The 23,948-nt window shown below is 44.6% G+C and overlaps 2 protein-coding genes and 2 long non-coding RNA genes across 4 annotated transcripts in view; 3 read left to right on the forward strand and 1 right to left on the reverse strand.

Moving 5' to 3' along the window:
- The window catches only part of LOC108659506 (uncharacterized), a 35,867-nt gene extending 14,329 nt beyond the window's left edge, over positions 1–21,538 (forward strand). Inside the window, exons 2-8 of the mRNA XM_018112463.3 lie at positions 3,642–3,702; positions 14,115–17,507; positions 18,609–19,304; positions 19,367–19,512; positions 19,577–19,714; positions 19,782–20,554; positions 20,606–21,538. Of these exons, the coding sequence (XP_017967952.1) occupies positions 14,207–17,507; positions 18,609–19,304; positions 19,367–19,512; positions 19,577–19,714; positions 19,782–20,554; positions 20,606–21,005 (5,454 nt within the window). The 5' untranslated portion in view covers positions 3,642–3,702; positions 14,115–14,206 and the 3' untranslated portion in view covers positions 21,006–21,538. The remainder of the gene's footprint in view (positions 1–3,641; positions 3,703–14,114; positions 17,508–18,608; positions 19,305–19,366; positions 19,513–19,576; positions 19,715–19,781; positions 20,555–20,605) is intronic.
- Positions 1–23,948, reverse strand: part of LOC149092155 (uncharacterized) — a 109,172-nt gene that overhangs the window by 28,219 nt on the left and 57,005 nt on the right. The gene's annotated exons all lie outside the window — the stretch shown is intronic.
- On the forward strand, positions 4,696–6,291 carry LOC149092156 (uncharacterized). Its single transcript, XR_016196209.1, has 2 exons — positions 4,696–4,955; positions 5,080–6,291. It is a non-coding gene; the product is annotated as an uncharacterized LOC149092156 (long non-coding RNA).
- Positions 21,882–23,933, forward strand: LOC108659508 (cytochrome P450 CYP12A2). The gene is made up of 5 exons (XM_018112465.3): positions 21,882–22,010; positions 22,103–22,497; positions 22,569–22,685; positions 22,752–23,190; positions 23,256–23,933. Exons 1-5 carry the CDS (start codon positions 21,954–21,956, stop codon positions 23,856–23,858), a joined length of 1,611 nt encoding a protein of 536 aa, XP_017967954.1. The 5' UTR covers positions 21,882–21,953; the 3' UTR covers positions 23,859–23,933.

The following is a 23,948-nucleotide window of genomic DNA, read 5'->3' on the forward strand; positions in this document are numbered from 1 at the left end:
TGTAAAAAGCAAATGATGCCACTCAACTCGTTTTTTGTAGAAAGTTGCAGCGCGTCCAAAGACTCATCTGTCTGCATTTCAAATGCTGTTGCATTGCCCAGTTAACGGTTAGAAAAGAACGGCACCGCCAACAGTCAACAGCCAACAGTCAACCAACACTCAACATTAACATCATTTGGTTTTTGGGAGATTGTGCCATTGACTGCGCATAAATAACCAATCATAAGAGCTGACATTTCATGCTGCTTCTCGGTAAGAAGTGCCCAACCGGTTTGCGACTAGCTCTCGAACCATTGATGCCACTTACAGTTACATTTAGCAGCAGCCATAAACAAATTTGTGCGTCTAAGAGTCCGAAATTATGGTAAATATATTAGCTCTTAAGTAGCAAGAATTTCGAGAATTCTTTTGAGCTGACTCGAGCTCCTAATCATATCAGCTGAAGCACGTTTCTAACGAGGATTTATAATACGTGATGCAACTATATTAGAGATTATTTAAGTCTATATGAACTGACTGATTCTTATGCTAATAATTGGGTGCAGCCTAAAGCCATTAAAGTCATCTCTAAGCTAAGCTGTCATGGAATAGATCTAGATTTATTGGTATATGAATTTTGTGTATAATTTTTCGATATAAAGTGAATCAGAATTAAAGCTCATTCAATAAATCAATTTAATTCAATTAAAATTCACATATGATAAACAATCGATCGCCAGCTTAATTATTCCATTATATTTTAGTAATATTGCTTAAATTTTGTATATATATATATCAGCTATATCAGCTACTTGCTCGTTTTGCAGTTAATCCCAGATTAGAATGGCTTACAAGAAATCTTATTTGAAATTCCGGTTTCCCACAGGTTGGCTAAATAAACTTTGAGTGCAAGTTTTTTGTAGCACGAGAATAGCTATAATTATAAATTAATTATTATTTTTAAGCTTATAGCAAGTCTGTTAGCTTATCGCTTCATGCTCAAGCTTAAAGATTGCGGCGCCACACAATGCCGTAATGTCGTCTTTATGCAAGTAGCCGGCGTTAACCTTTTACAAAATGCAGTTAAGTGTGAGCGGTCACAATGTTCAGTACCCAGCAGCTAACAGCAATGAGGCGTTGGCTTGGCGTGGGCTTGAAACACGGCTTCAATTGCCATGTCATCCCCGCCATCATCATTATCATCATCATCATCATCATCGTCGTCGTGTCGTAGATTCTCTGTCGAATGACAATTTGCAAATGTCTCTGGGCGCATAATTTATGCAGATGCAGTTGTTGTTGCTGCTGTTGTTGTTGCTGCTGCGGCTGCTGCTGTTGCTGCTGCCTTTTTTGATGGGGGCAACTGGAACAACAACTAGTAACTAGCAAGGGGCAACTAGCAACTGGCAACCGGCAACTGGCAACTGGCAACTGGCAACTGGCAACTGACAGCGTTAAGCGTTGGCCATTAAGGCGAACGCCCATGCATATTCAGTGCCATAATCCCAACGGTATTTTAATGCTAAATGCTTACTCACTTCGGTGGTGCAGACAACAGAAACCCGTTTTTCCGGTAATGACCTTCACTGTTTGCTTTATCATCTTGCCCCAACGGCCTCCCCTCCCCCACTCACTCGCACACACACACACACACACACACACACCCTCTTTCACAACAGCAACTGTGGGCTGGTTCACGTACTTCATTTGGAGCTCTTGAAATTCTGTTGAATCCACAAAAGGTAGCCAAAGTAACTTCCTGAACATGCGGCTACAGACAATTTGGAGCTCTTGCTATCGCCGCGGATAGAAACCAACGTTTGGCGTTAAACTGCCCATTTCGGAATCAAATTCTAGGTATCATATCCATGTTTGTAGGCTGCCCGACTGATACACATCGTGGTGTAGCGTAACAATTTTAAAGTTTACCAACTTTAAAGCCCGGGGCCATTAACTGCACTTGAGTGAGAGAGAGAAGGAGAGCGAGAGAAGGAGAGAATGCCAAACAATTAATTAAATATATATGTAGGTATATGACGGATTTCGATTCCGAGTCGAAATCCAGTTCTTAGCCTATCTCTCGGCACGCTTAGCCAACAGCCCACTGCTCGTGCTGTCGACTCGACTTGCTAATGAACAGATCTGGAAGCGGTTCAAGTGCTAAATGGAATGTCTGTTCATTAAACAGCCGTTAGCCGCACCACCGGGCGCAGCCACCCAACAATTTGACTGAGCAATGCAAAGCGCTGCGAACCACTGCTGTCTATGATTAAATTGTGATTGACCTTAAGGCTGATTAAAGCTGAAATGGATTATTTTTAATGGAAGTTGGCAAATTATCAAATTGACATCAGTCAAGCCTATTATTTAGTTTACCTAGATTTATTTGGGATTTCTTATTTATTATATTAATATTATATTAATAATAATTATTAAATTAATATTTAATTTTTAAGACAATACAAATTACTTAAATATGTAAATAGAACAATTAAATGACGAAATTCCGGAGTTTTTCTATAATTTTCGACTGTTGAATAATAATAATAGTTTATTTAATTTTTTTAGTAAAGTCTTTTTCAATATTAAATCAAGTATTGCCACATTGTAGAATATATAATAAATGTTATCTTAAGTATAATATAGCATACATTTAAAAACTGAACGCCATTTGGAGTTTAATTTTCTACTAAATGAACTAGGAAGTCTAAGCATATATTCTCTAGCTTGCCAATTATTATTATGCAAATTTGTGATATAAACATTCAACTTAAAGTTCAATTTATCAAGTTTAATTTACTCTATTACACATAGACACACAGACTACGCTTCTTAAGTTTATATTACTTAAATCTATTCTCTAGAACTAAATGCAAATTTCTGGGATTGCTGAGTTGATTTATTCCGTATATGACAATTAATTACTGGCTGGCAAACCAATAAGAATTAGACTTGAACAAGCACTTAAAGCGGAGTAGTTGGTTCGACGGGTCACTAGAACGAGTGCGCGCCATGGCCAACTATTAAAAGTGGTAAAAGCAAAAACCACTTGTGGCTTGGCATGTTAGCCTTGATAAAAGCTTCTACTTTTTGTCAGCAGCAAGCCAAGTGTTCAAGTGCATAAACTGGCTGCAACTTGGTCAACAACTCGAGAGTATGACAATAACAAATGTTCAGCTCATTCGGCTCGATTACAACTCGCTGGGACGACGACACTGATACTCTCTGGTGTCGATTAAATGTGCCCAAATGCCAAAATGTATATATATATACACACATACACATATATATGTATATATGTATGCATGTGCTGGGCATAACTTGAGTTGACTTGGCTGAAACGCAGACTCGAGCCGTAAGAAACAGCTGGTTGCATGCCAGGACGGGTATTGCCAATGGGCGGCACGAAACACGAGCGCAACGTGCATTGAATTCGGGTCATTGCTTGTATTTGGCCAGCCGAGCCAATGGGCCAGCCTTGGCGCCGTCAACTTGCGGGCGGGCAGACGGACGGACGGACGGCTTTAACATTTGGTAATTCGATTTGGCCAAAAATTGCATGCGCCCCAAGGGTATTGAACTGTGCCGCGTGTAGCTGTAGTTGTAATTGCTTTTGACAATCGTCAAATTAATGTTTATTATGCATTGCTTCATCTTTGCAGGCAAACGAACAACGATCAACCTAAGCGAACTGCAAACGTGCCAGGAACACAAGCCAAGCAGGTGAGACAAACACTTTTCCATTACGCCGCTTAGTTCACAGTATTCCCAGAGAATGCATGGAAATGCGTAAGCAAGAAATGAATCTTGGCATGCAACTTGGCCGCCAGACACGCCTCCAACAGCCATGATTCTCTGTAACTAGCCTCAAAGTGCTTGAGCATATATGTATATACATATGTATGTATGTATGTATGTAATTGAAGGCAAACTGCAATTGCCACTGCAAATGCAACGATAACAGCAACAGCAACTGCAATTGCAATTGCAAGTCCAATTGAAGACCTGCCAGACGCCTTCATGTAAAACACTTGTAATCCGAGGCGACTGCCACTAACAATGTGCTGTGCCGCTGCCAGGTAAGAAGTGAAAGGAGGGGGCGTTGCGGTGCCTGGGAGCCCCATGTCGCAACACCGGGAAGCAGCGCTGCCAACCACAATTACAATTGCCATCGACTGCAAATGGCATGCAAACCCTACTATTGTACACAACTTGCCAATTGCCGATGTCTTTCAGCAGCTGCAACATCGTTAGCAGCATATTTAATTAAACACCAGCATAATTGGCCCCACATTAAACAATGTGAGCGGCCCATTAGCCCATGAACTACAGAGCCAGCCAGACATTAGCTTCTATTTTGATTTCAATTTACCATGCTTAGCACGATAAACTCTGAGATTGTTGACAGTTTGTGAAATATTTGTAATGGATCTTACATAAGAAACCATTTTGAAGATCTACTGTGCTTATTTCTGGTTTCAGTTAGGAATTAATAATTAATATCTTTACATAACATATCTATTATAAAGAATTTTAATTATTAATTTAATTATTAAAAATTCAAGCCGCCTCCAAAAATTGTTTTTCCCTTTCCTCGCTTTTGTATTGCTTGAAAGAAATTCACGCCTACCACTTTATAATTGTTTTAATATTTTGGAATTTCTTTCTCCCACTCACATTACAAATGTGAACACAAACACTTAGAGTTAGAAAAAAAAATGGAAGCAAAAACAAAGAGCGAGCAACAAAAGCAAAAGGCAGCTGCATCAAAACGTTTAGTCTGAGAGATTTGCTTTGAAATAAATGACAACAACAATAAAAACTTTCCATTTCTAACAAAATTACACTCGCAAGTCAAACAAAGCAAGACAAATTTATCTCGTTATCCGATTTGCTTCTTCTTGCTGCTGCTGCTGCTGCTGCTGCTGCCGCTGCTGCTGCTTGGCCCCATGAAACTTGAATTTCTGTTGTCTGTGGTAAAAATATATTTTGAGTTTTTCAAGAGTCCCCTCAAATATATATATATATATATATGTATGTGTATATGTATGTTGTGTCTCTGTAGCACCTCATTCCACATGCAACACACGTTGCTGCCAGTGGCTAGAACCAATTTGTGGCGGCGCTCATGTGTCGGCGGAACTGGCTATTAATTAATGCCGCTGTTGCTTTTTGGTGGGCAGCAAATTATTGAGTGCTAAATGGTCAAAGTGGCGACTATTCAAATGACTTGATGCCAGTCAGACATGCAAGCGCTGCTCCCACTCCAACTCTCCGAGTTGCATTCCCTGTGACAAGCTGCAAAATTGCATTCGCTGGCACAAGGGCAAATACTCAACAGCAGCAGCAACAGCAGCATCTGCCAAACAAGAGCTGTTGACAATGTGTTTAATTTAATGAAGAAAAATGTCACTCACAGTTTATGCCATAAACTGACAGCGGAGACCCGAGCACTGTTGTTGTCAGCATTAAATGTACATTAAGTCAAATTGCACAAAAAGTATTACGAAAAGAAAAGAAGAAAAAAAAAAAACAGCAACCGAAACAGCAATAAAGCATTTTGCAGTGCGTGTGAAAAGCGACGCGATAAAAAACGCTAGAAAAACGCGCGTGCGCGCACCCAATGCAACAGTTGCGACAGCGCACTGTCAGGATGCAACTGTTGCTGGCGGGTGTTTCCAGTGGCCGTTAGCTAGATAAACAAGCGATAAGCAATATTGCTGCAGCTACTGCTTTAATTGAAACTGTCAATTGAGGTTTCACTCGCTCTCTCTCTCTCTCTTTCGCTGCGTTCGCCATTTGTGGCGTAGGCGACAGTGAAAGTTGCAAGCGGACATTCGCCAGTTGGCCGCAAAGTACAAATACAGGTAATTAATGCCAATTAAATGTCAAGTAGTCGCAGCCCAGCCGCTGTCCTAGGCGTGTTTCACTCTTTTTTTTCTCTCTAAGAAACAGCAACTCAATCGTTGACCGCGCCAACTTTGACTTTCAAATGTTGCACTGATTAATTATGCCACGCCGAACTGCACTTCGAGTTTGTTTAACGGCAACGCCAGACGCCAGTCGCTAGACGCTGGCAGCTCAATTGATTTCATTTCTCACGACCAAAGTCGCGACGTCAGCTGTCAGGCTCGTGAGTTTCTAGTTGACTGGCTTGCCTGCCAGACAGACTCTTCGCCAGTTGCGAGTTCGTTCAATTAAGCGCAGCCAAGCAGCTGGCAACGATTCCGCTCACCCCCACATATGCAGCCAGCCCAATGCGTTATGCACTTTCTACAAAGCTCTGAAAAGCGAAATACAAAACAAAAGAAATGAAAAGTGCAAGTTGCCGGCGGGTCGATGGGCAACATCAGCAACATCAGCAACTTGCAACTATGCGATTACCGCACTACAAAGTTATTTATGATTATTTAATGCTAAAGCTTGTTGCCACTGCTGCCTGCAGGTTCATTGCCCAAATGGTGAATTTTCCTGCAGTTGTTGTTTTGTGTTTTCCCTGCAATTGCTGACGGCATTCAAATAGCTCCCGGCCAAGCCCGCTGGCTGTCAACGAGCTTCTTCTTCCACAGTCCACGGACCATAATGGCTGCTTTTGTTTGCTATCGCGTCTCTCGTTGAACTTTGAACTTGGCCTGCCTGGCAGCGGCTTACTGGCTTTCTTTTATGGCATTGTCAGCAGCGCCAACAATGGGCACAGACCAGCTAGCTGCACACTCATTGTGCGCGAGATCGCTTGTCCTTGTGCACGCGGCGTATACGTAATATTTAATGTGCTTATTTTGCGAAACCTGTGCTAAATACAATATCGTTGCCACAGTTGCGTCTGTTGTAAGCTAATAATTGCATTTGGCCAACTCGCCGAGCAGCACAGAAACAAAGTTTGTAATTAATTGTTATTAAACAGTGCTTTGGCACAGTTTAGCAACAGAAATGATATCCATATGGATTTGCTGCCAGTGAATTTAATTAAAAACACAAACATGCTGAAGCTTCGAAGCTTCAGCTGGCAATAAGCACAAATTTGTATTTGTTCTGCCCAAATGTCAATTGCAGCCTTCGATTGTTGTCTCTCGCAATCTATCTGCAAATTGCATTGCATTTTGGGCTGCCCAACTGCAAATGCAATGCAAATAATTGCTCAACTCTGACATACAATTACATGGCACATCGCATACAACTACTGTATACAAATATATATTGTATATTTGTATTTATCTACTGTATACTTAATGCAGTCAAACATATTTAGTACAAATATTTTATTTCTTTTGTTGGACCAGTGCTTTGGCTGTTATTTTGGCCGCAATTGGCAAATTGTTCTGCTGTGGCATTTTGTGACCTAGTCATGCTCCCAGCTTGGCTTGATGAATCTAGTTCTTTTCTTATACCAATATTTGTTTGGACAAATTGGATTCTTTCATTGCACATTCGCTCAAGTCAGTTAAATAGAAACTAGAATACCAGATATAGTCGAGCTAAATGAAAGGAATACTGATTATTGTTTGGCTTCGCATTTATGCAGGTATATTTATCTTCAAGCCAGCAAAGTAGGGAAGTTATTTTTATTAATTTTTTTGTTGTGGTATTTTCTCATTGTTTATTAGAGACTTTTAGTTTTATTTGCGCTTCACACAGACGGCTGACAGCGTAGCATGAGTTTTTTTGATTGTCGGCTAGTTGTCTTAAATGTTTATTGTATACTAGAATTTAAGGCCGTAAAGAAGCTTCATAAATCTTCAAAAGCGACGAGTGCTAAGCATGCACTGAGTCACACTTAGTCGCTGCTTGGCTGCTATTGTTGTTTAGCTTTTAGTTTATTTAGTTGCTTTGGCTTTTAGTTTTCTCTGTTTTGCAAACTGTTGGGTGTTCATTATTTATGGGTTCTACATAGTCGAGATTTGAATGTGAACCGGTTGCAGGGCTTCAAAAAATAGTTGCCAGCTGAGCACAAAGCCAACCATTTCTGACACTGTGAACTATGCGGAATGGCTTAATGCCTGCGGCAGGCGCCCCAGAGCTTCTAAACCAAACCACAATTCGGACTAGGCTCTCGGCGCGCTAATGCAGCTGACAGAAATGTGTGCCGCCGCCGCCGGCTGCTGAACGAACCGCAAAACTACTCGACTCCAGGCTGGCCATGAGTCATGATTGCAACCCCAATTGCAACCGTATTGTCTACGACAGGCTGCCAGGCGGCTTGACAACCAACAAATGGTGCATGCAAATTTGTTGCACGTTACAAAACGGAGTCTGTGGACACTCCAATATCTTGAATATCTTTACAAAATATCCCACGCACAGGTTTGAATAGTTTTATTTCCTTTTCAGTTTTCGTGTGGCTGGCTTGTGGCCTGCCACAGCTGGTTTGTGTGTGACCCAGCTCAAGCAGAACCCTTGGGGCACACCATATACATACATACATATATTTTCTACGCATCATAAACATTTTTTACTGCACTTAATTTGGTATCAAGCAAAAACTAAAAAGTCTCGCCCAAAAACTTGACCGGCCAACCAAACAGTTGGTGTCTGTGTGTGGCCATAAATTGAAGTTACGATCCTCGTCTTCAGTGTGTGTGTGTGTGTGTGTGCGTTGCCTGTGGGAAACGAAACACGCAGTTGAAATGCGATGCCTCCGTCGAGCAAGTGACACAGTTCGCGCTTCTCTTTCGAATACCCTGTAAATTGGAGTTTTAGGCAAACAAGCTGCGAGTGCAAAGTCCATGTGCTTTATAAACTAATAAAAGTGAGTTAAATTTTTGCATAAACTCAAATTCAATTGGGAGTATTTAATTACAAATATATCTATTTGGTTTATCAACTATAATTTAAAGCCTTAAGAACAACAGTTACTCTCTTAGAGTAATTATCGCGTCGCCAAATCATCGAGAAAGCACTTTTACTCGTCTTATTGAGGGAGGGCAATTTTAATGAAGCTACATGTTGCGGCAACACATGTGCAACACAGAAAGTGGCAACTGGCTGAGGAAGCTGAACTCGCTCTGACACCAGACGCCGTTCGGTTGCATGAATGAATGCGTTTTCATTTATTAATTTGCAGTCTTTTGTTGCTGCCACAACAGCTGCACCCCAATGCAGTCGCCACGTTGGCGTCGCCTTCGCCAGTGCGTCACGCAAATGAAAACGAAGACGCCGCCAATCTGGCCATGGCAGCGACATGGGAACTTAACCTTGAAATATTTTAATACTTTGGCATAAAAAGAGTACCGACTGGGTGTTGTTCCATGCACAAAACTAATTTACGCAAATACATAAACATGCGAGCATACCACGCATGTGCATACAAGTCTCAAAAGTTCCAAAACAAATTCATGTCTTTGTGATATTATCTAAGAACCATAAATGTCCCGATCAATTAATGTCTCACATGGATACATTTTTTAATGTTTGAATATATAAATAGACTACATAAGCCAATTAGCTAAGTTTTATGAGCCAGCTGAGAATCATCTCTCTAGGCTTCCCCCAGTCTTGAGCACTGTTAATTTCGATTGTCATCAAAAAGCTCTCTGGCAACGCGAATCTTGCTATAGATACTACTGGCAAACAGCTCCATTAAACAGGTAGTTGGTTTCTTTCGCTCGGAATACACTTCTCTCCACAAAACTTGATAAACCGACTTCTTTGCACTTCAATTGTTGCCCAAGTTGTTGTTGTTGCTGTTGTGGCTATTGCTATTGTTATTGTTATTGTGGTCGCACAAGTTTGTTGAGTTACCTGTTGACAAAATCCCTCCGCCTGCCCCAACATCCGGCCAGTTGGAGTTCTCTAATGGCCAGTTCGAGGAACGAGTACCATTTGGCTAATGACATCTTTGGCTTGTGTTTAATTGTATAAACTTCACTGCCTGCTGGCAAGTGTCTCGGCTAGGAAATTAAATGGCTTATGTTAATTAATGTTTATGCCATATAACGCCCGCTGTGTCTCGCTTGGCTTTGCCATTGGCATTGGCCTTTGGTGCGCGCCAGGCCTACGCAGGGATCCAGTTTCTAGCTGACCAGCTGCTTGGTCAGTGCAATTACCTCTTGCTCCATAACAACTTTGATTTCCAATTATCCATTCAGGTGAAAATTCATGCTTAATATGAAGTACGTATTCAAAGAAGCTTTATTTTAAATAATTATTTAAATTAACAAAATGTAATATGATTTAATCTACTAAAACCGAGATGGAGATGGAGATTGACAATCTTCAAAATGAATTAAATATTTCGACCTAGAACTTTGCACTTTGATCGGCCCAATCGAGCTAAAATTTAAATATATGACATTATACTCAACCGGCTTTATTCATGAGAGAATATTTCTAATTGGAGTAGTCGAGAGCCAGTTTCGTTTCCTTGGCTCGAGACGACTTTGTTTCGCCTCTAATTGCCAACTGCCTTTTATGGCCAACTCCGAGACGTTGGCATTTAAGGCAGCGCCCACAACATCCGCTGAGGCAGGCGGCCCAACCCGAAACAAACACTTTAAGCTCAGGAATTTGTTCGGTTTTAGTATTTTTTGTTTTCGTATTATTATTACTTTTTTCAAATGCTCTTGCACAAATATTGAATCAGTCATCGCCCAGAAACTTCAAGTGCTTGGCTGAAGTCAAAGACTCTGCACAATTTCTATGCATAATGAGGTGAATAAAAATAAATTTTATATGCTCAGCATAATTTCAAAGGCAGAACTTTGGCATGCAGAGCGCAGGTGTATATAGGTATATACATATATTTACATAACGATAAACATATAAATAAACAGCAAAGCGAATGGGAAATGGAAGTTGGGGAATGGAGAATGGGCAGCAGAACAAACGGCAGCTGTCGACGCGGCCACGCATAAATCTCACGTGTAAATGTGGAACAAGCAACACGCACATCTCACCTATCTGAGATCAAAGTTTTATTTAAATATCTGCGCTCATCTCGCGTTTTCGATTTTTGGCTTCGGGGGGAATCTTCTTGTGGTAATTTGTAGATCTGTGAATTGGGTGAGGTTGCAGCTTGATCTATGGCTCTGACTTTTGACTCGAATGGTGAGCACTAATTGAGTGCAGCCCCGTTTCTGGATCGCTAATAGAGCGTTTGATTCGATTACAGCCTCAGCTGTGTGATTCAATCAACACACTCACTGCAGCGCATCCAACATTTATGGCTTCTGTTTTCTTTTTGTTGTTACACACACACTTATATATTTGGATTTATATACATATGTATAACGATCTCCACACATTCTTCGCATATTTGTGATGTGTAAAATGCGTTAAGAGTCCAGAGATTAGCCTCCTAGCGGCAATTGGCCAAGTGCAACAGACAAGAGAAAATACCGAATCGGGCGAGAAGAGAACTTTCTGCTTCTACTGCTGCTGCTGCTGTTGGCTAAACCTGTTGGCCCCAATTGGCAGTCGCAGACGAGGCGACGGTCAGTTAACTGTTTCGTAGCCTGTAAGCGGCACCAAAAGTTTTGTATGCCAACGATCAGATAAAGGCAAATACAAAGAGTCGAATGCAAAATATTAAAATGGCCTGGCGGCACGGAACGGGTTTAAGGCCTGGAACTGCTAAAAATACAAAAAATACCTGCATGTACTCTCTTACATACATACAGATTCACATATATACATACATATGTATATATAGCATTTGGCAAAGCAAATTCTCGGGCATCAATTAAATGGCGCGGAACCCGGCTGACCGACTTTTGCGCCAGTCGAATTCAACTTTATGGCTAACGAGCTGACACCCGTCCTGACTGGCCTGGCTAGATCCGCAAGTTCGGAGCATAAAATTTATGCAGATTTATTTGTGTTACATTTATCTGCAGCAACAGCAACAGCAACATCTCCATAGATATCTCTGTTCGCCTGGACTCATCTGATCTCATCGCATTCCGTGCGGCGAGAGTGCGATGGCTAAACTTGAAAACCAGCTGCAAGTTGTTGCTTGGCTGCCGCAACATGTTGTTGCGGTCGGATGTTGGCGGTCCTCTTTTAAAGTTGCCCATTTTTATGGTCAAATGGCACAACAATATGTTGCAAATTTTTCTACAGCGCCATGTGTGTCAGTTTTGCTCAAATTTGGTCAGCCGGCGAGGCACTTGTGAACCCTTTTCTGCGATATAGACCTACAGCAGCCTTCACTTGGTTAGCGCCTGGCTGAGAATTGGCGCACAGTTGCAGCCGCGTCTGTGGCCATAAACAAATCGAGTATCGATGCCGCAACCGAATGCAAATGAGTGAAAGAAAAAATGCCAACAATTAACAAACAAAACAAAAAATGAGTATAACAACAACAACAAACAGCAACTTGGGCAAATTTATGTGTAGCAGCGGCAAACAAATGCGATATGCAAAGCAAAAACACGGCAGCAACTGTTGGCAGTTATGCAATTAGCTGCGCGCTGAGTCCACCACCCTTTCCCCGCCCACAGCAGCCAGCTGATAGCGTTGGTATTCGCAAACGGATTGCACAAAGCCAAGATTTATGCATATTAACGCTTAACCAAAACGCTGACCCAAAAAATAACAGTAGCAGCAGCTGCTGCTGCTGTTGCTGCTGCTGCAAATGCAAAAATCAAGCGTAGCATCAGCAGCATCAGCCGCAGGGGCTGCACAACGGCAACCGTTTAACAATGGGTCAACTTTCGTTCGTGTTGGCGTTGATAAATGTGCCCAAGAAACAAACTCCATGAACTGAACGCTTGCTTGTTGTCATCTTTGTTGTGAAGCTGTTTTGAGCCGCTTTGTCTGGCGGCCGCTTTTGAGTTGTTGTTGTTGCTGTTTAGGGTGTTGTCGCTGCTGTCAGCAGCAACACTTTCCCAATTAGACGCCGCCACAATGTGCTGCTGGCCAAATTGATGTACAAACTCAGTTGCAATCTTAGCTGGCCTTAAACGGGGCTAATGGCTTAAAGACATAAATGCTGCATTGTTCGGAGCTTTGTTCTGTTGGCTGAGCTGTGAGCAATCCTAACTGTAACAGAAGTATTCTGAGAACGTCGCATTCGGTTACTAATACCTGCTCGCGGTATTTCGTCACTGGAATGAAACACTGTATGGGTATATAATTATGAGCCTAAAATGACAAATATATATTGAAGCAATGACCTCAAAATATAATTGCCAAATATCTGAACGATTATCTTATATTTGCCAGCAATTTTCTTGTTCAACGTTTTTCCGTTTCAATGAATTAAATTCTTGAGGAAATAGAAAAAATAATTAATATAGCTATTTCTGTTAAAGAAACTCGTTTGCCTTCCTGCCACGTTTATTTATAAGTATATACGATGCTGGACTTTTTGTTTATAAGTTTTCTAAGTTTTTACGCTTTTTGGGCAGGTTTAGTGTTCAGCAGTTTGTATGTTAATGTCATTTAATGTACACACACACATAGAGACTGTCACTTCCCTGGGCAATATTAGAAAGTCAGAGACACTGCAAGTTGAAACTAACTAGCAACAGCAGCAATGGCTAACAGCAACAACTGATTACCCAACAGCAATTGGAGACACTGTCCAAGTGCCGAGAGAGCAAAGCAAACACAGCAGCATTGTCGATGGCCATGTGACAAAGAGTGTGAGCAAAAAACATGCTCAGTGAATCCCCAACAACGACAACAGCAGCAACAACAGCAGCAGGCCAACAAATATGTCGAAAACAACAACAATCATTTCAATAATTTCATTATCAAGATGAAGATTGATTGATAGTCGCGATGGTAAATGAATGCTTGGCTGGCTGCTTGGCGAAGACATTGAATAGCCAGCCGCATGGCCACTTGGTCAATTGGTTTCGGCTGCCTGGGTAGTCGAAGGCGACTAATGCAAATTGCCCAGCTGGACTACTGCGAAATGTTGCTGTTAGCGCTCTTATATTTACATTCAATAATTTGGAATCATGATGCAGAAGCTGCACTTACGTAGTGAAAGTTGATTGCTGGCCCGGCCAGTGCAACGGCAACTTGAGTAGCAGCAACAGTTGCTGGTAGGGCTTGCGCAATCCGCGTCGCAATGAAAGTTTTTATCAGTCTTTTGAGTTGATGCGCTAATAACACGGCGCAACACTGTAATGACAATGACAACAACTGAAAGTAATACTCATTTGACTTTATTTTCTTTGCAATTGCAGAATATGGTGGAATAAGTTGGACAGCAGCAACGGCAACGGCGAAACAGCAACAGCAACAATCACAACAGCAACAGGCAGCAACCACACACAAGATGTCCTCCTCGATTTGCTCACACTTCACGCAAAATGCGTGGAAAAAGGATTTGTGCTCCAACTGCTTCAAGTCAAAGGATGAACACAAGGCAGCTGCTGCAGCCGCAGCTGCCGCACAGCAGGGCACCAAGCTGAGCGCTCTCAAGGCAGATAGCCACACAAAGACTGATTACCCCAACAAGCACAAAACGCCAGCCAAGAGCATCATCAAGAAGGCGTTTGGCGTGCGCCTCACCCCAACTAGCAGCAGCAGCAGCAGCAGCAGCGGCTTCAGCAAGTCGAGCAGCAGCTCCAAGTCAAGCAAGGTCTGCTTTCCCAAGCAGCTGCACGAGATCATCGGCTATGGCGGCGAGTGGTCGGAGGACGATGACGACGACGATGATCATGACTTTATGAATCTGGGCAACGAGCACGATGACATGGCCATCACAGAAACTGACGACGAGGAAGCCATCGAACTGAAGCGCATTACGCGCGCCAACACAGACTTCAATATGAACAATGGCAATCTGCTGGGCGATGCGCAGGACAACATCAAGAAGTCATTCGCTGCCCTCAAGCTGGGCGCGCCCCAGGTGGACAAGGAGGGCAAGAAGCAAACGCTGACAATAAATGTGATGCCCTTTGGACAGCCGCTAAAGTCAGCTGGCGCCAAGGCAGCGCCGTCCAAGTCAACGGAAGTGTCCAAGGCGACAACAACAACAACAACGACAACATCAGCTGCAACCACATGCAGCAGCACAGTAACAGCCAAGCCTGCAGCAGCAGCGACGAGCACAACAATCAAGAGCACCATCACCAGCACGGCCAACAAGAAAGTGACGACAACACTGACGCCCACGCTTGTGAAGCCAACGGCAGGAGCAGGGGCAGGTGCGTCGGCGCGCGATGGCAAGGACAGTCCGCCCATTGAGCGTGCGATGGAGAAGTCTCTGCTGGACGAGATCTCCGAGACGCTGCAGCAGAAGCAAAAGCAAAAGCAAAACGAAATCAACTCGGCGGCAGCAACCACAGTCACAACGACAACAACAACAGTTGCAAGCAGCAGCAGCAACAATAGCAACAACAGCAACAGCAGCAGCAAAATCAAATTCGAACTGAGCTCACTAACCGACTCGCCAAAGCCATTTCTCGACCTTAAAAAATCCATTGCGCGTAATGCGCCCATAACCAAGGATCACACCAAGCCAAAGGTGAACGTGTGCCACAAGTACTCCGACACGGACAGCAACTGCTCGGACTCGGAGAACGGTGTGTCCGCCTATTACGATGTGGTCGAGACGCAGCTGAGCTACGAGAACCTACCCGATGGCAAGTACAGTGAACAGGTGGGCGTGGCCAGCGCCCAGGCGGAGTCGAAGAGCTCGCACTATTCGAGCTCACAGTACATAACGGACATGCTGCTCAGCTCGAAGACACGAGCCGCCAGCTACAATCTGCACGAGGGCAACTTCATGACCAGCAAAATAACCTCGGACGGACTGATTGTCACCAAGTGCAGCTCGGACGACGCTCTGGACTCCACGGGCAGCAGCTTTGACGGCAGCTCCGATGAGGAGAATACCTACAACATGATACGCAGCGAGTCCGACTCGGGCATTGGCATCAGCATTGGCAGCGACTACAAGAATCTGCCCAGCGGCGCCGTGAAGGGCAGCATCGAGCAACGCTCGCAGGTGGAGAAGAAGCTCAGCGCCAGCACCAACAACTCGGACTACGAGGACATACAGATCGGCGATCAGTCTGGCAACCAGGCGGCGGTCAAGAGTCGCGAGCTGCATGGCGAGCCCGATGGCAGCGCCGATCCGGACAACAAGTTGGAGCAGCAGCAACAAGAGAAAAAGCAAGAGTCTGCGACAGAGGCGATGCCACAGCAGCTGCCAGCGCTGCCCAAGTCGCCGCCGCCGCCGATGAAAATCGATGCGCGTCCCTCGTTCTTGCACGGCCTCAAGAAGCCCGAGCTGCCCGCTAAGCCGCTCGTCAATGGCGGCAACAGCAACAGCAGCAGCAACAACAACAGCAGCAGCAATGGCAACAACAACAACAACAACTCGCCGCTGAAAACCTTTATGAGCAAGCGACTGCCCAGCAATGCCGAGCAGCAATTCATCAGCCAGCTCCAAACGGCCATTTCCAAATCAAGCGAGAATTTGCTATTAGCTGCTTCAGCTTCAGCAGCAGCGGCTGAGTCAGCCAAAGATGATGCCAAACTTAGAAAAGGCAAAGCTCCCAATCCGCCACCAGAGCCGAAGACGAGTGCACCGACTACGCCGGAGCGCGATTACAGTTTGGTAGTTGAATTCGAGCAGGCAATAACTGCGGAATCGTCTGCTGCCAAGCCAGCGGATACTGCGACTAGCACGGAGAAATCGTCAGCGGCAGCAGCAGCAGCAACAACTGAAAGTGTTGCCGGAACACCCACAACCACTAGAGCAACAACTGCAGCAACAACTGCTGCAGCAACGGCAACAGCAACTGCCACGATAGCATCTGGCAGCAGCAGCAATATGTATACCAGAAAGCCGCCCGTGGCAGCCGCTACACCGGTCATACGTGAAAAGGACAAGCGGGAGCGAGCAGTCATCAATCCCAAGTTCCGCAGTCTCAACAATTTCGTGATGCAACGTGCCAATGCAACGAAGCAGCTACAGTTGCAATCGTCCACCTCTGTGCTGAACCTGAAGCAGCCTTTGACGCCGGAGCCGACGCCGCGCAATCACCGACATCTGTCCATGTCCGAGGAGTGCCTGGCTGCCGCTGGCCTGACGGATTCGAGCACCAAATCTTCAAAGTCGCCGAATTCATCGCCGCCACAGAAACAGAAATCCAAGTTCTCGATCAAGAAGTTCTTGCGCATGGGCAGCAACGGAGGCAAGTCCAGCGAGCCGCTGGCCAAGAAGGAGGGCAGCGTCTACACCGAGATCTGCACGGGCGATGATGGCAGTGTTGTGGGCAAGCCGCGTCTGGTCATCATACATCCGATTGACATCAATCCCACGGCCGTTGAGGTTGTCAAGGACATCACGAAGACCAACGATGCTGTCTCCGCGCAGACGGTGGCCGTCGTCACCGCCAAGCCGCCAGCACCGCCGCTGCGCGCCAGCGAGGGGCAGCGCAGTCACGAGGCCAACAAGCCGGCACGCCCACCGCCGCCCAAGAGCGCTGAGCTGCGTCGCAAGCAGAAGACGGAGCTGACTGCCACGCTTAGCTCGAGCAGCGTGGATTCGGCAAAGATCAGCGGCAATCCCAATGCCGGCGGCTCCATCAAATCTAAAGCGGACAATGTCTATGCCAATTTGGGTGAGTTTGAGAATAGATGGCCTAAGTGGGTAACTGGCACGACCGCATTCCATAAATAATCAATCAGCGAAGTGCTGGCGTGGGTGTATCTCGCTCTTTCTGCGATCGTGATTGCGATCATGATCCAATTGCGATTCCAAAAGAAAGCGCAAACAGATCACGTTCCCTGACAGCGCCCAAACGTCATGGCATAAAGTCATGCGACCTTCAGAACGTGGCTCTAAAGGGCCTCTTGTGCGTCAATTGTGCCAGTTGGCCAAGTAGAAGCCGCAAAGAAAATATCATAACTTGAAAGTAGACCCAAAGCAAAACGAGTTACGCATTTCAATCAATATAACGGGCGCACGGCGATGTCGCTTCTTATAGCCATAAGTCGGGCAGGTAGCCAGATTAAAGTAGGTTAAGTGAGCCAGCCAAAGCTGAAAAGTAAAATATGTGTAGTTTAACAGATGAACAAGCAGAACAGCAACAGCAACAGCAACAGCAACGGCAACGGCAACGACAACAAAAATCGAAATGAAAACAAACCAAAGCCCAAAGCCAATGAGGTAACCACATGTGAGTGCCTAGCCTGGGCAACTAAGAGCGCGCCAGCGGAAAACTGGTGAGACGAGAATCGCTGGCAGTGAAAGATTTAGAATCTGAGACCCATTTCTTGGCTGTCATTTTGTGGTCAGGCCAAATGTGGCGAGAACTTGTTACACCTGTTGCGGCCGGCAGGTGGCAGGTGGCAACTGGTGAAGGGGCCAGCGCACAGCTCATCAGCTCAGCACTGTTGTCTGCGGAAAAGCTATTTACCAGAGATCTTGGCCACTAGGCACCATTATGCGAATTGTAATTTGGCATGAATTTGGGTCAAAATCACAATTAGTGTCGCAGGTTGTACAGAAAACAAAAAACAAAGCCAACAAACAAACAACAACAAAAACATGGCCAGCTGTTGCAGTCATTTGGCATTGTTGCGGCCATGAAACTTGGCCAGCAAATGTTTCGTATAGATTAGATTTATAGATTCGCATAGGAAATTCACTGGCATGCAAAGATGCAAACATTATATAGATAAGCATTAACAAATTCGTGGCTCTCTTATTTCGTATGCAGGCGAGATCCGCTCCTCGATAGCGCCACGCAAGCCGGAGCGCACGGCGAGCATGCGGGAGCGTGAGGCACAGCTAGAGCTGGTACGTAAGCGGGGCATACTTACCGATACTATCTCCATTTGCTCGTCAAACGGTGAGAATGTAACGGCCGAACAGTCCAAGGTGTGCAACACGAATCCCTTCGAGGTTGGCAATCCGCCGGCCAGCTCAGCCACAGCCGGAGCACCGCCCACTGTCAACAGCCGCACGAGCACATTCGAGAGGCAGCCGAAGAAGGCCGAGACCAAAATGTCCATATCCAGCAAGCTTGAGATCTTTGAGCAGCGCGCCCAAGGCGCAGCCGATGCCACAGACAACGCCCAGCGCAGTAGCCTGAAGGATTCGGTACGCAAGATCAACAGCACCATCGATAGCTACCTGAAGGACAAACGCGACTATGAGAACATGTACGAATTTGTCAAAATGGGCAATGGCAACAGCAGCTCGTCAACGGCAGCCCCGGCTACGTCAGCAGCACCCACGCCTCCACTGCCGCCCATTCGCAGCAGTAACCTAGATCTGACCGCTATTGCCGGACAGCGGCTCAATGGCCGATCTGCCGGACGCAACAATATCTACTCGGATACGGCTTCCATAGCTAGCTATACGCGCAGCGAGTACGGTCCCGTACGCAACTACGGCCTGAACAGCAGCTTAGGTAAGTTAAATGCTATATAGAAGTCTTGCGCCTAATCCTATCTGAACTGTCTTATTTCGTAGCCAACATTCCACGCGTCATCTCGGCTTCATATGCGGGCAGCGAAGTAGGTGACCTCGACATCTATGCACCGTACAGCTACTACGGCAGCGAGGCTGGGGGAGATGTGGCTACGGACATCAACGACAGCGTCTGGGGCATGCCAACGGTGAGCTAGATCAATTTTAATATTCGAGAAAACATCCTAAGATACGAACTGCTATTCCATTTAGGGCAACAAGAACCGCAGCAAGGCCACGAATCGTTTGCGCATGCGCAAGGGACGCAGTGTCGTGCACAAGAACATCGAAGACAACTACACAGCGGTTGTAGTGGCCAATCACGAGGCACTTGCCCAGGTGCTCGATCAGGTGCGTCCCAGCTGCACACCAAACCGACCCAAAACAATGTATATTAATGAATTGAATACCTCAACAGCTTCAACAAACGCCTGTTGTGCCAGCTTCACTGCGACCGCTGGCCAATGCGATTAACTTGCGCTACGAGGACTTTACCATTATTGAGGGCGCTCAGGCCTTTGTCGTGGGCAAGAAGGCCTTCCATGCGGCACTGTGGACCACATCGCCCGTGACCTTGGCGCTGTCGGCCGACTGTAATCAGCTGGCGGGCGTTGGGGGCGAGCTGAGCCAACTGACGGGAGGCGTTTGCGATGTGCTCAATCCCATCACGGAGTTCTGCGACCTGGTTCCCAGCTACCAGCTCCCACTGATGCCCACAACGGAGGTGACACTGCTGCAGGCCACAATATCGGTGCTGCCAAGGCTACAGCTGGAGACGCTGCAATCGATCGGCTCCATACTGAAGGGCAAGTCTCAAGTGCTGGACAAGAGCAACTTTAACTTCCGAGGCTCCATACCAAATCTGAATAGCCTGAAGGATGCAGCTGGTGGCAATGCGCTCCGAAATGTGGTTTCCGTGCAGAATCTCAGCACATTGAATGAGGAGTCGACATCGCCTGGCAACACCGAGGCCAAAGACGGTGAGGAGATCACAGCCACGCCCCATGCAATGCCCGCCTTCGATGATGTCATGACGCGTGAGGTGGCATTCATAATGCTACAGCTGGTCAACGGCATGAAGAATCTGCAGGCGAAGGCCATTGAGGAGACCCCATTAAGTCTGTCGAATGTGGTACTCTCCAAGGACATGGATAACAAGGATGCGCAGGCGCGACTCTGTGTCTTACAAGGGTACGAAAATCTGGTCATTTACGAACTCAACTATAACCTCTTATATTACAGCAATAACAACGACGACGACGAACCGATGGGTACGCTATGCAAGTGCGCTCACAGCGCGTTGACCGAGATGCTGCCCACCACGAAGATTACGCCCATTCTGGCCGATATTTTGCAACAAGAACGCGCCGAATCTCTGTCGAAGGCCAAGGCAGTGCTTGAGTTTGTGCTCTGGGGTCCGTCTGATGTGGCGCTCTCCGGCACGACAAAGGAACGTGAGCTCGCGCTGCAGCGCTGGCTGGACCTAGAGCGGGCTACAGTGCTGCACGGCCTAGTGCGCACGCGCGTCGAGCTGACCGTCTACGATGAGTGTCACCTGATGTTCCTTGTGCGCTCAACGGCCAAAATGATGAACGATGCGGCCAAAATCGTATGCAGCTATCAGCAACAGGCGTCCCAATGAACAACGAACAACGCCGACTTATCATAGCCTTATATTTATTATCCCAGATTGTCATAGGCTCTTAGTCCTCTGAGTTGTAGTTTAAGTATATTTTGATATGTTGGACTTTAATGTCCCAGAGAGACATATTCGATACGTTAAACTTCGTACATATAATCGATTTGGTATTTATCGAATACTTATTATGAACTATCCTTAAAACGATTTAAACGATACGACATTAACCATATACATTATGTAAACCCCATTTCGCCAAGCGTGCCAAATCGAACAACGCATGGAAATTAACTTGTAAAAACGTTGTCTACAGTGAAACTTGAATTAATTGTAGTTTACTTGTAATTCTAAGTTATTCTATGCGACTATTTATACTTACATAAATTACATACTTATACGTAATAACCGTTAACAACTCTTGAAAGTCTAATATCGGTTTGTAAAGGAAAACATTGGTGTTTGTTTTAAATATACATTCGATACGATATTGTATACCTATCAATATTCAAATAAATAAACTCGAAAGTCTATAAAATGATTATATTTATTTATATCTATTCTAATCTATGATTTGATAATTTAATGGTAATATACATAATTGATTGTATTTTATTTTACTGCTTCACAATTTTAAATACGAGTTTGTCTTTTAATGATCTTAATTAATTACATTCTGCGAGTATTCATACAATACTCATGAAAAATCTCTTGAAAAAACTATTTATGTATATATTTTTATGTATAGTATATTCTATAGAGAGATTGCTTAGACTCTTTAACGATCATATTTATAAAGAGAATCAGTTCAGCCCAAAGCTTTCATATCATTGTTAGATGTGCTAATATTTTGTGCTCTCCCATATACACAAATTGAAAAAGCTTTTGAGCAAATTTATAAAATCCGAAGTAAACAAACTTGTTGCTCAGTTCTCAATTGATCGTGAGTGTAAAATGTTTAGGCAGAGAGTCAAGCTACAGCAGCTGATACGGGCTATACCATTAGAACAGGTTATTTTATTTTCGGCATGAATTGCGATTATTACAATTATGATGTATATATTTGTTGTTTATCTTATCATTATTATTGATTTCGAGCTCAGCGCCAACAAACATATGCTGTGACTAAAGCATTAAACGTAGCGGAAAATGAGACAAACATAGGGAAGCCTATTGGATGGGACCAGGCACGCCCATACAATGAGATACCCAAGGTCTCCCTGTTTTACTTCATGCGCCATTTGATGCCTGGCGGAAAATACTATAAGATGCAGTTTCCAGATATTATGTTGGACATGCGTCGCCAGTATGGTCCTCTCTTCAGATTGCCCAATTTGGGATCCTATGAGTTTCTTGTATCGAACGATCCGCTACACTTTGAACAAGTTCTACGTGCCGAAGGACCCTGGCCGGAGCGTCCAGGCAATAACATATTGCACTATTTTCGAACAGTGACGCGAAAGGAATTTTACAAGGGTACCCCAGGAATATTATCAACGTAAGCTAAAACTCCCATTTTCTTAGATATGGAAATTTCAAAGAATATACGCAAATTCATGCATTTCACAGACAAGGTGAGGACTGGGCGAAGTTCCGATTTAGTGTTAATCCAGTAATGATGCAACCGAAAACTGTTCGTATGTACTATCAAAAAATGTCAGCAGTCAACAAAGAGTTCATTCAACGGTAAATGAATCTAAGAAACATGCTATTGTATAAATTGTTTCTATCAGCCTTACTGTACTCAATTAGAATACGAGAAGTTCGCAACAGCAGCACACTTGAAGTTCCCGAGAATTTTGAAGAGGAGATCAATCGATTTACTCTTGAATCCGTTTCGGTGGTTGCATTGGACAAGCAGTTGGGATTGATAAATGCCAATCGCAGCAATCCCCAAGCAAAGAAGCTTTTTGACGCACTCAATATATTCTTTGAGCTATCGGGTGAACTTGAAATGAAGCCAACGATTTGGCGTTACGTTGCCACGCCCAAATTCAAGAAGCTTATCAAAGTCCTGGACGAAATCCAGGATATAACATCAGGCTATGTAAACGAAGCTGTCGAGCGACTAGAACGCGAGCCCTCCAACAAACCGGACCACGAAAAGAGCGTACTCGAGAAACTCTTGAAAACTGACCAACAGATAGCTAAAGTTATGGCTGTAGACATGCTGATAGCAGGTGTAGATACGGTACGAAGCAGTCGTTAATAATGTTGTAGCTTGAAATATCTTCACTTAAAATCTGTCATTTCCAGACAACAACCGTTTTTACAGGTGCCCTTCTGTGTCTGGCTAAAAATCCGGAAAAGCAAGCGAAATTGCGTGAGGAAATTCGTCAAATTTTACCAAACAAGGATTCCGAATTCACAGAAGCCTCTATGAAAAATGTCCCATACTTGCGGGCCGTTATCAAGGAATCCCTGCGCCTTTATCCCTTAGCATTGGGCAATGCTCGTGTGATCAAATCGGACATTGTGCTAAATGGTTACCAGGTTCCCAGCAAAACAGCGGTCACGATGTTGTCCACTGGCTTGCTCACCGATGATCAGCACTATCCCAGAGGCAAAGAGTTCTTGCCCGAGCGATGGCTGCGACCGAGCAAAGAAGAAGCTTCAAAAGGGGAGTGCCCGCACGCTCTTAAAGCGAGCAGCCCATTTATTTACTTGCCCTTTGGTTTTGGCCCACGCATGTGCATTGGAAAACGTTTTGTCGAAATGGAGTTAGAATTGGGAATCGCACGACTTATTCGCAACTTCAATGTTGAGTTTAATTACTCCACGGAAAATGCATTCAAGAGTGTTTTAATAAATGTTCCCAATATACCTCTGAAATTCAAATTTACGGATGTAAAAGACTAAAATAATCTATGTATAGAAAGTACTTATATAGAGAATTACTTTCTATCTGGACATACTAATAAGATATATATTCTATTATTACAATCAAAC

The sequence above is a fragment of the Drosophila navojoa genome, chromosome 2 (assembly GCF_054131105.1).
Source record: "Drosophila navojoa isolate 15081-1374.11 chromosome 2, UAZ_NAV_1.0, whole genome shotgun sequence".
NCBI lineage: Eukaryota > Metazoa > Arthropoda > Insecta > Diptera > Drosophilidae > Drosophila > Drosophila navojoa.

Excerpts from the sequence above, each read along its gene's own strand:
- LOC108659508 (XM_018112465.3), top strand. The coding sequence starts at position 21,954 with ATGTTTAGGCAGAGAGTCAAGCTACAGCAGCTGATACGGGCTATACCA. Across the intron at positions 22,011-22,102 it reads GGGCTATACCATTAGAACAG|CGCCAACAAACATATGCTGT; the intron begins GTTATTTTATTT and ends TTTCGAGCTCAG. Across the intron at positions 22,686-22,751 it reads AACAAAGAGTTCATTCAACG|AATACGAGAAGTTCGCAACA; the intron begins GTAAATGAATCT and ends GTACTCAATTAG.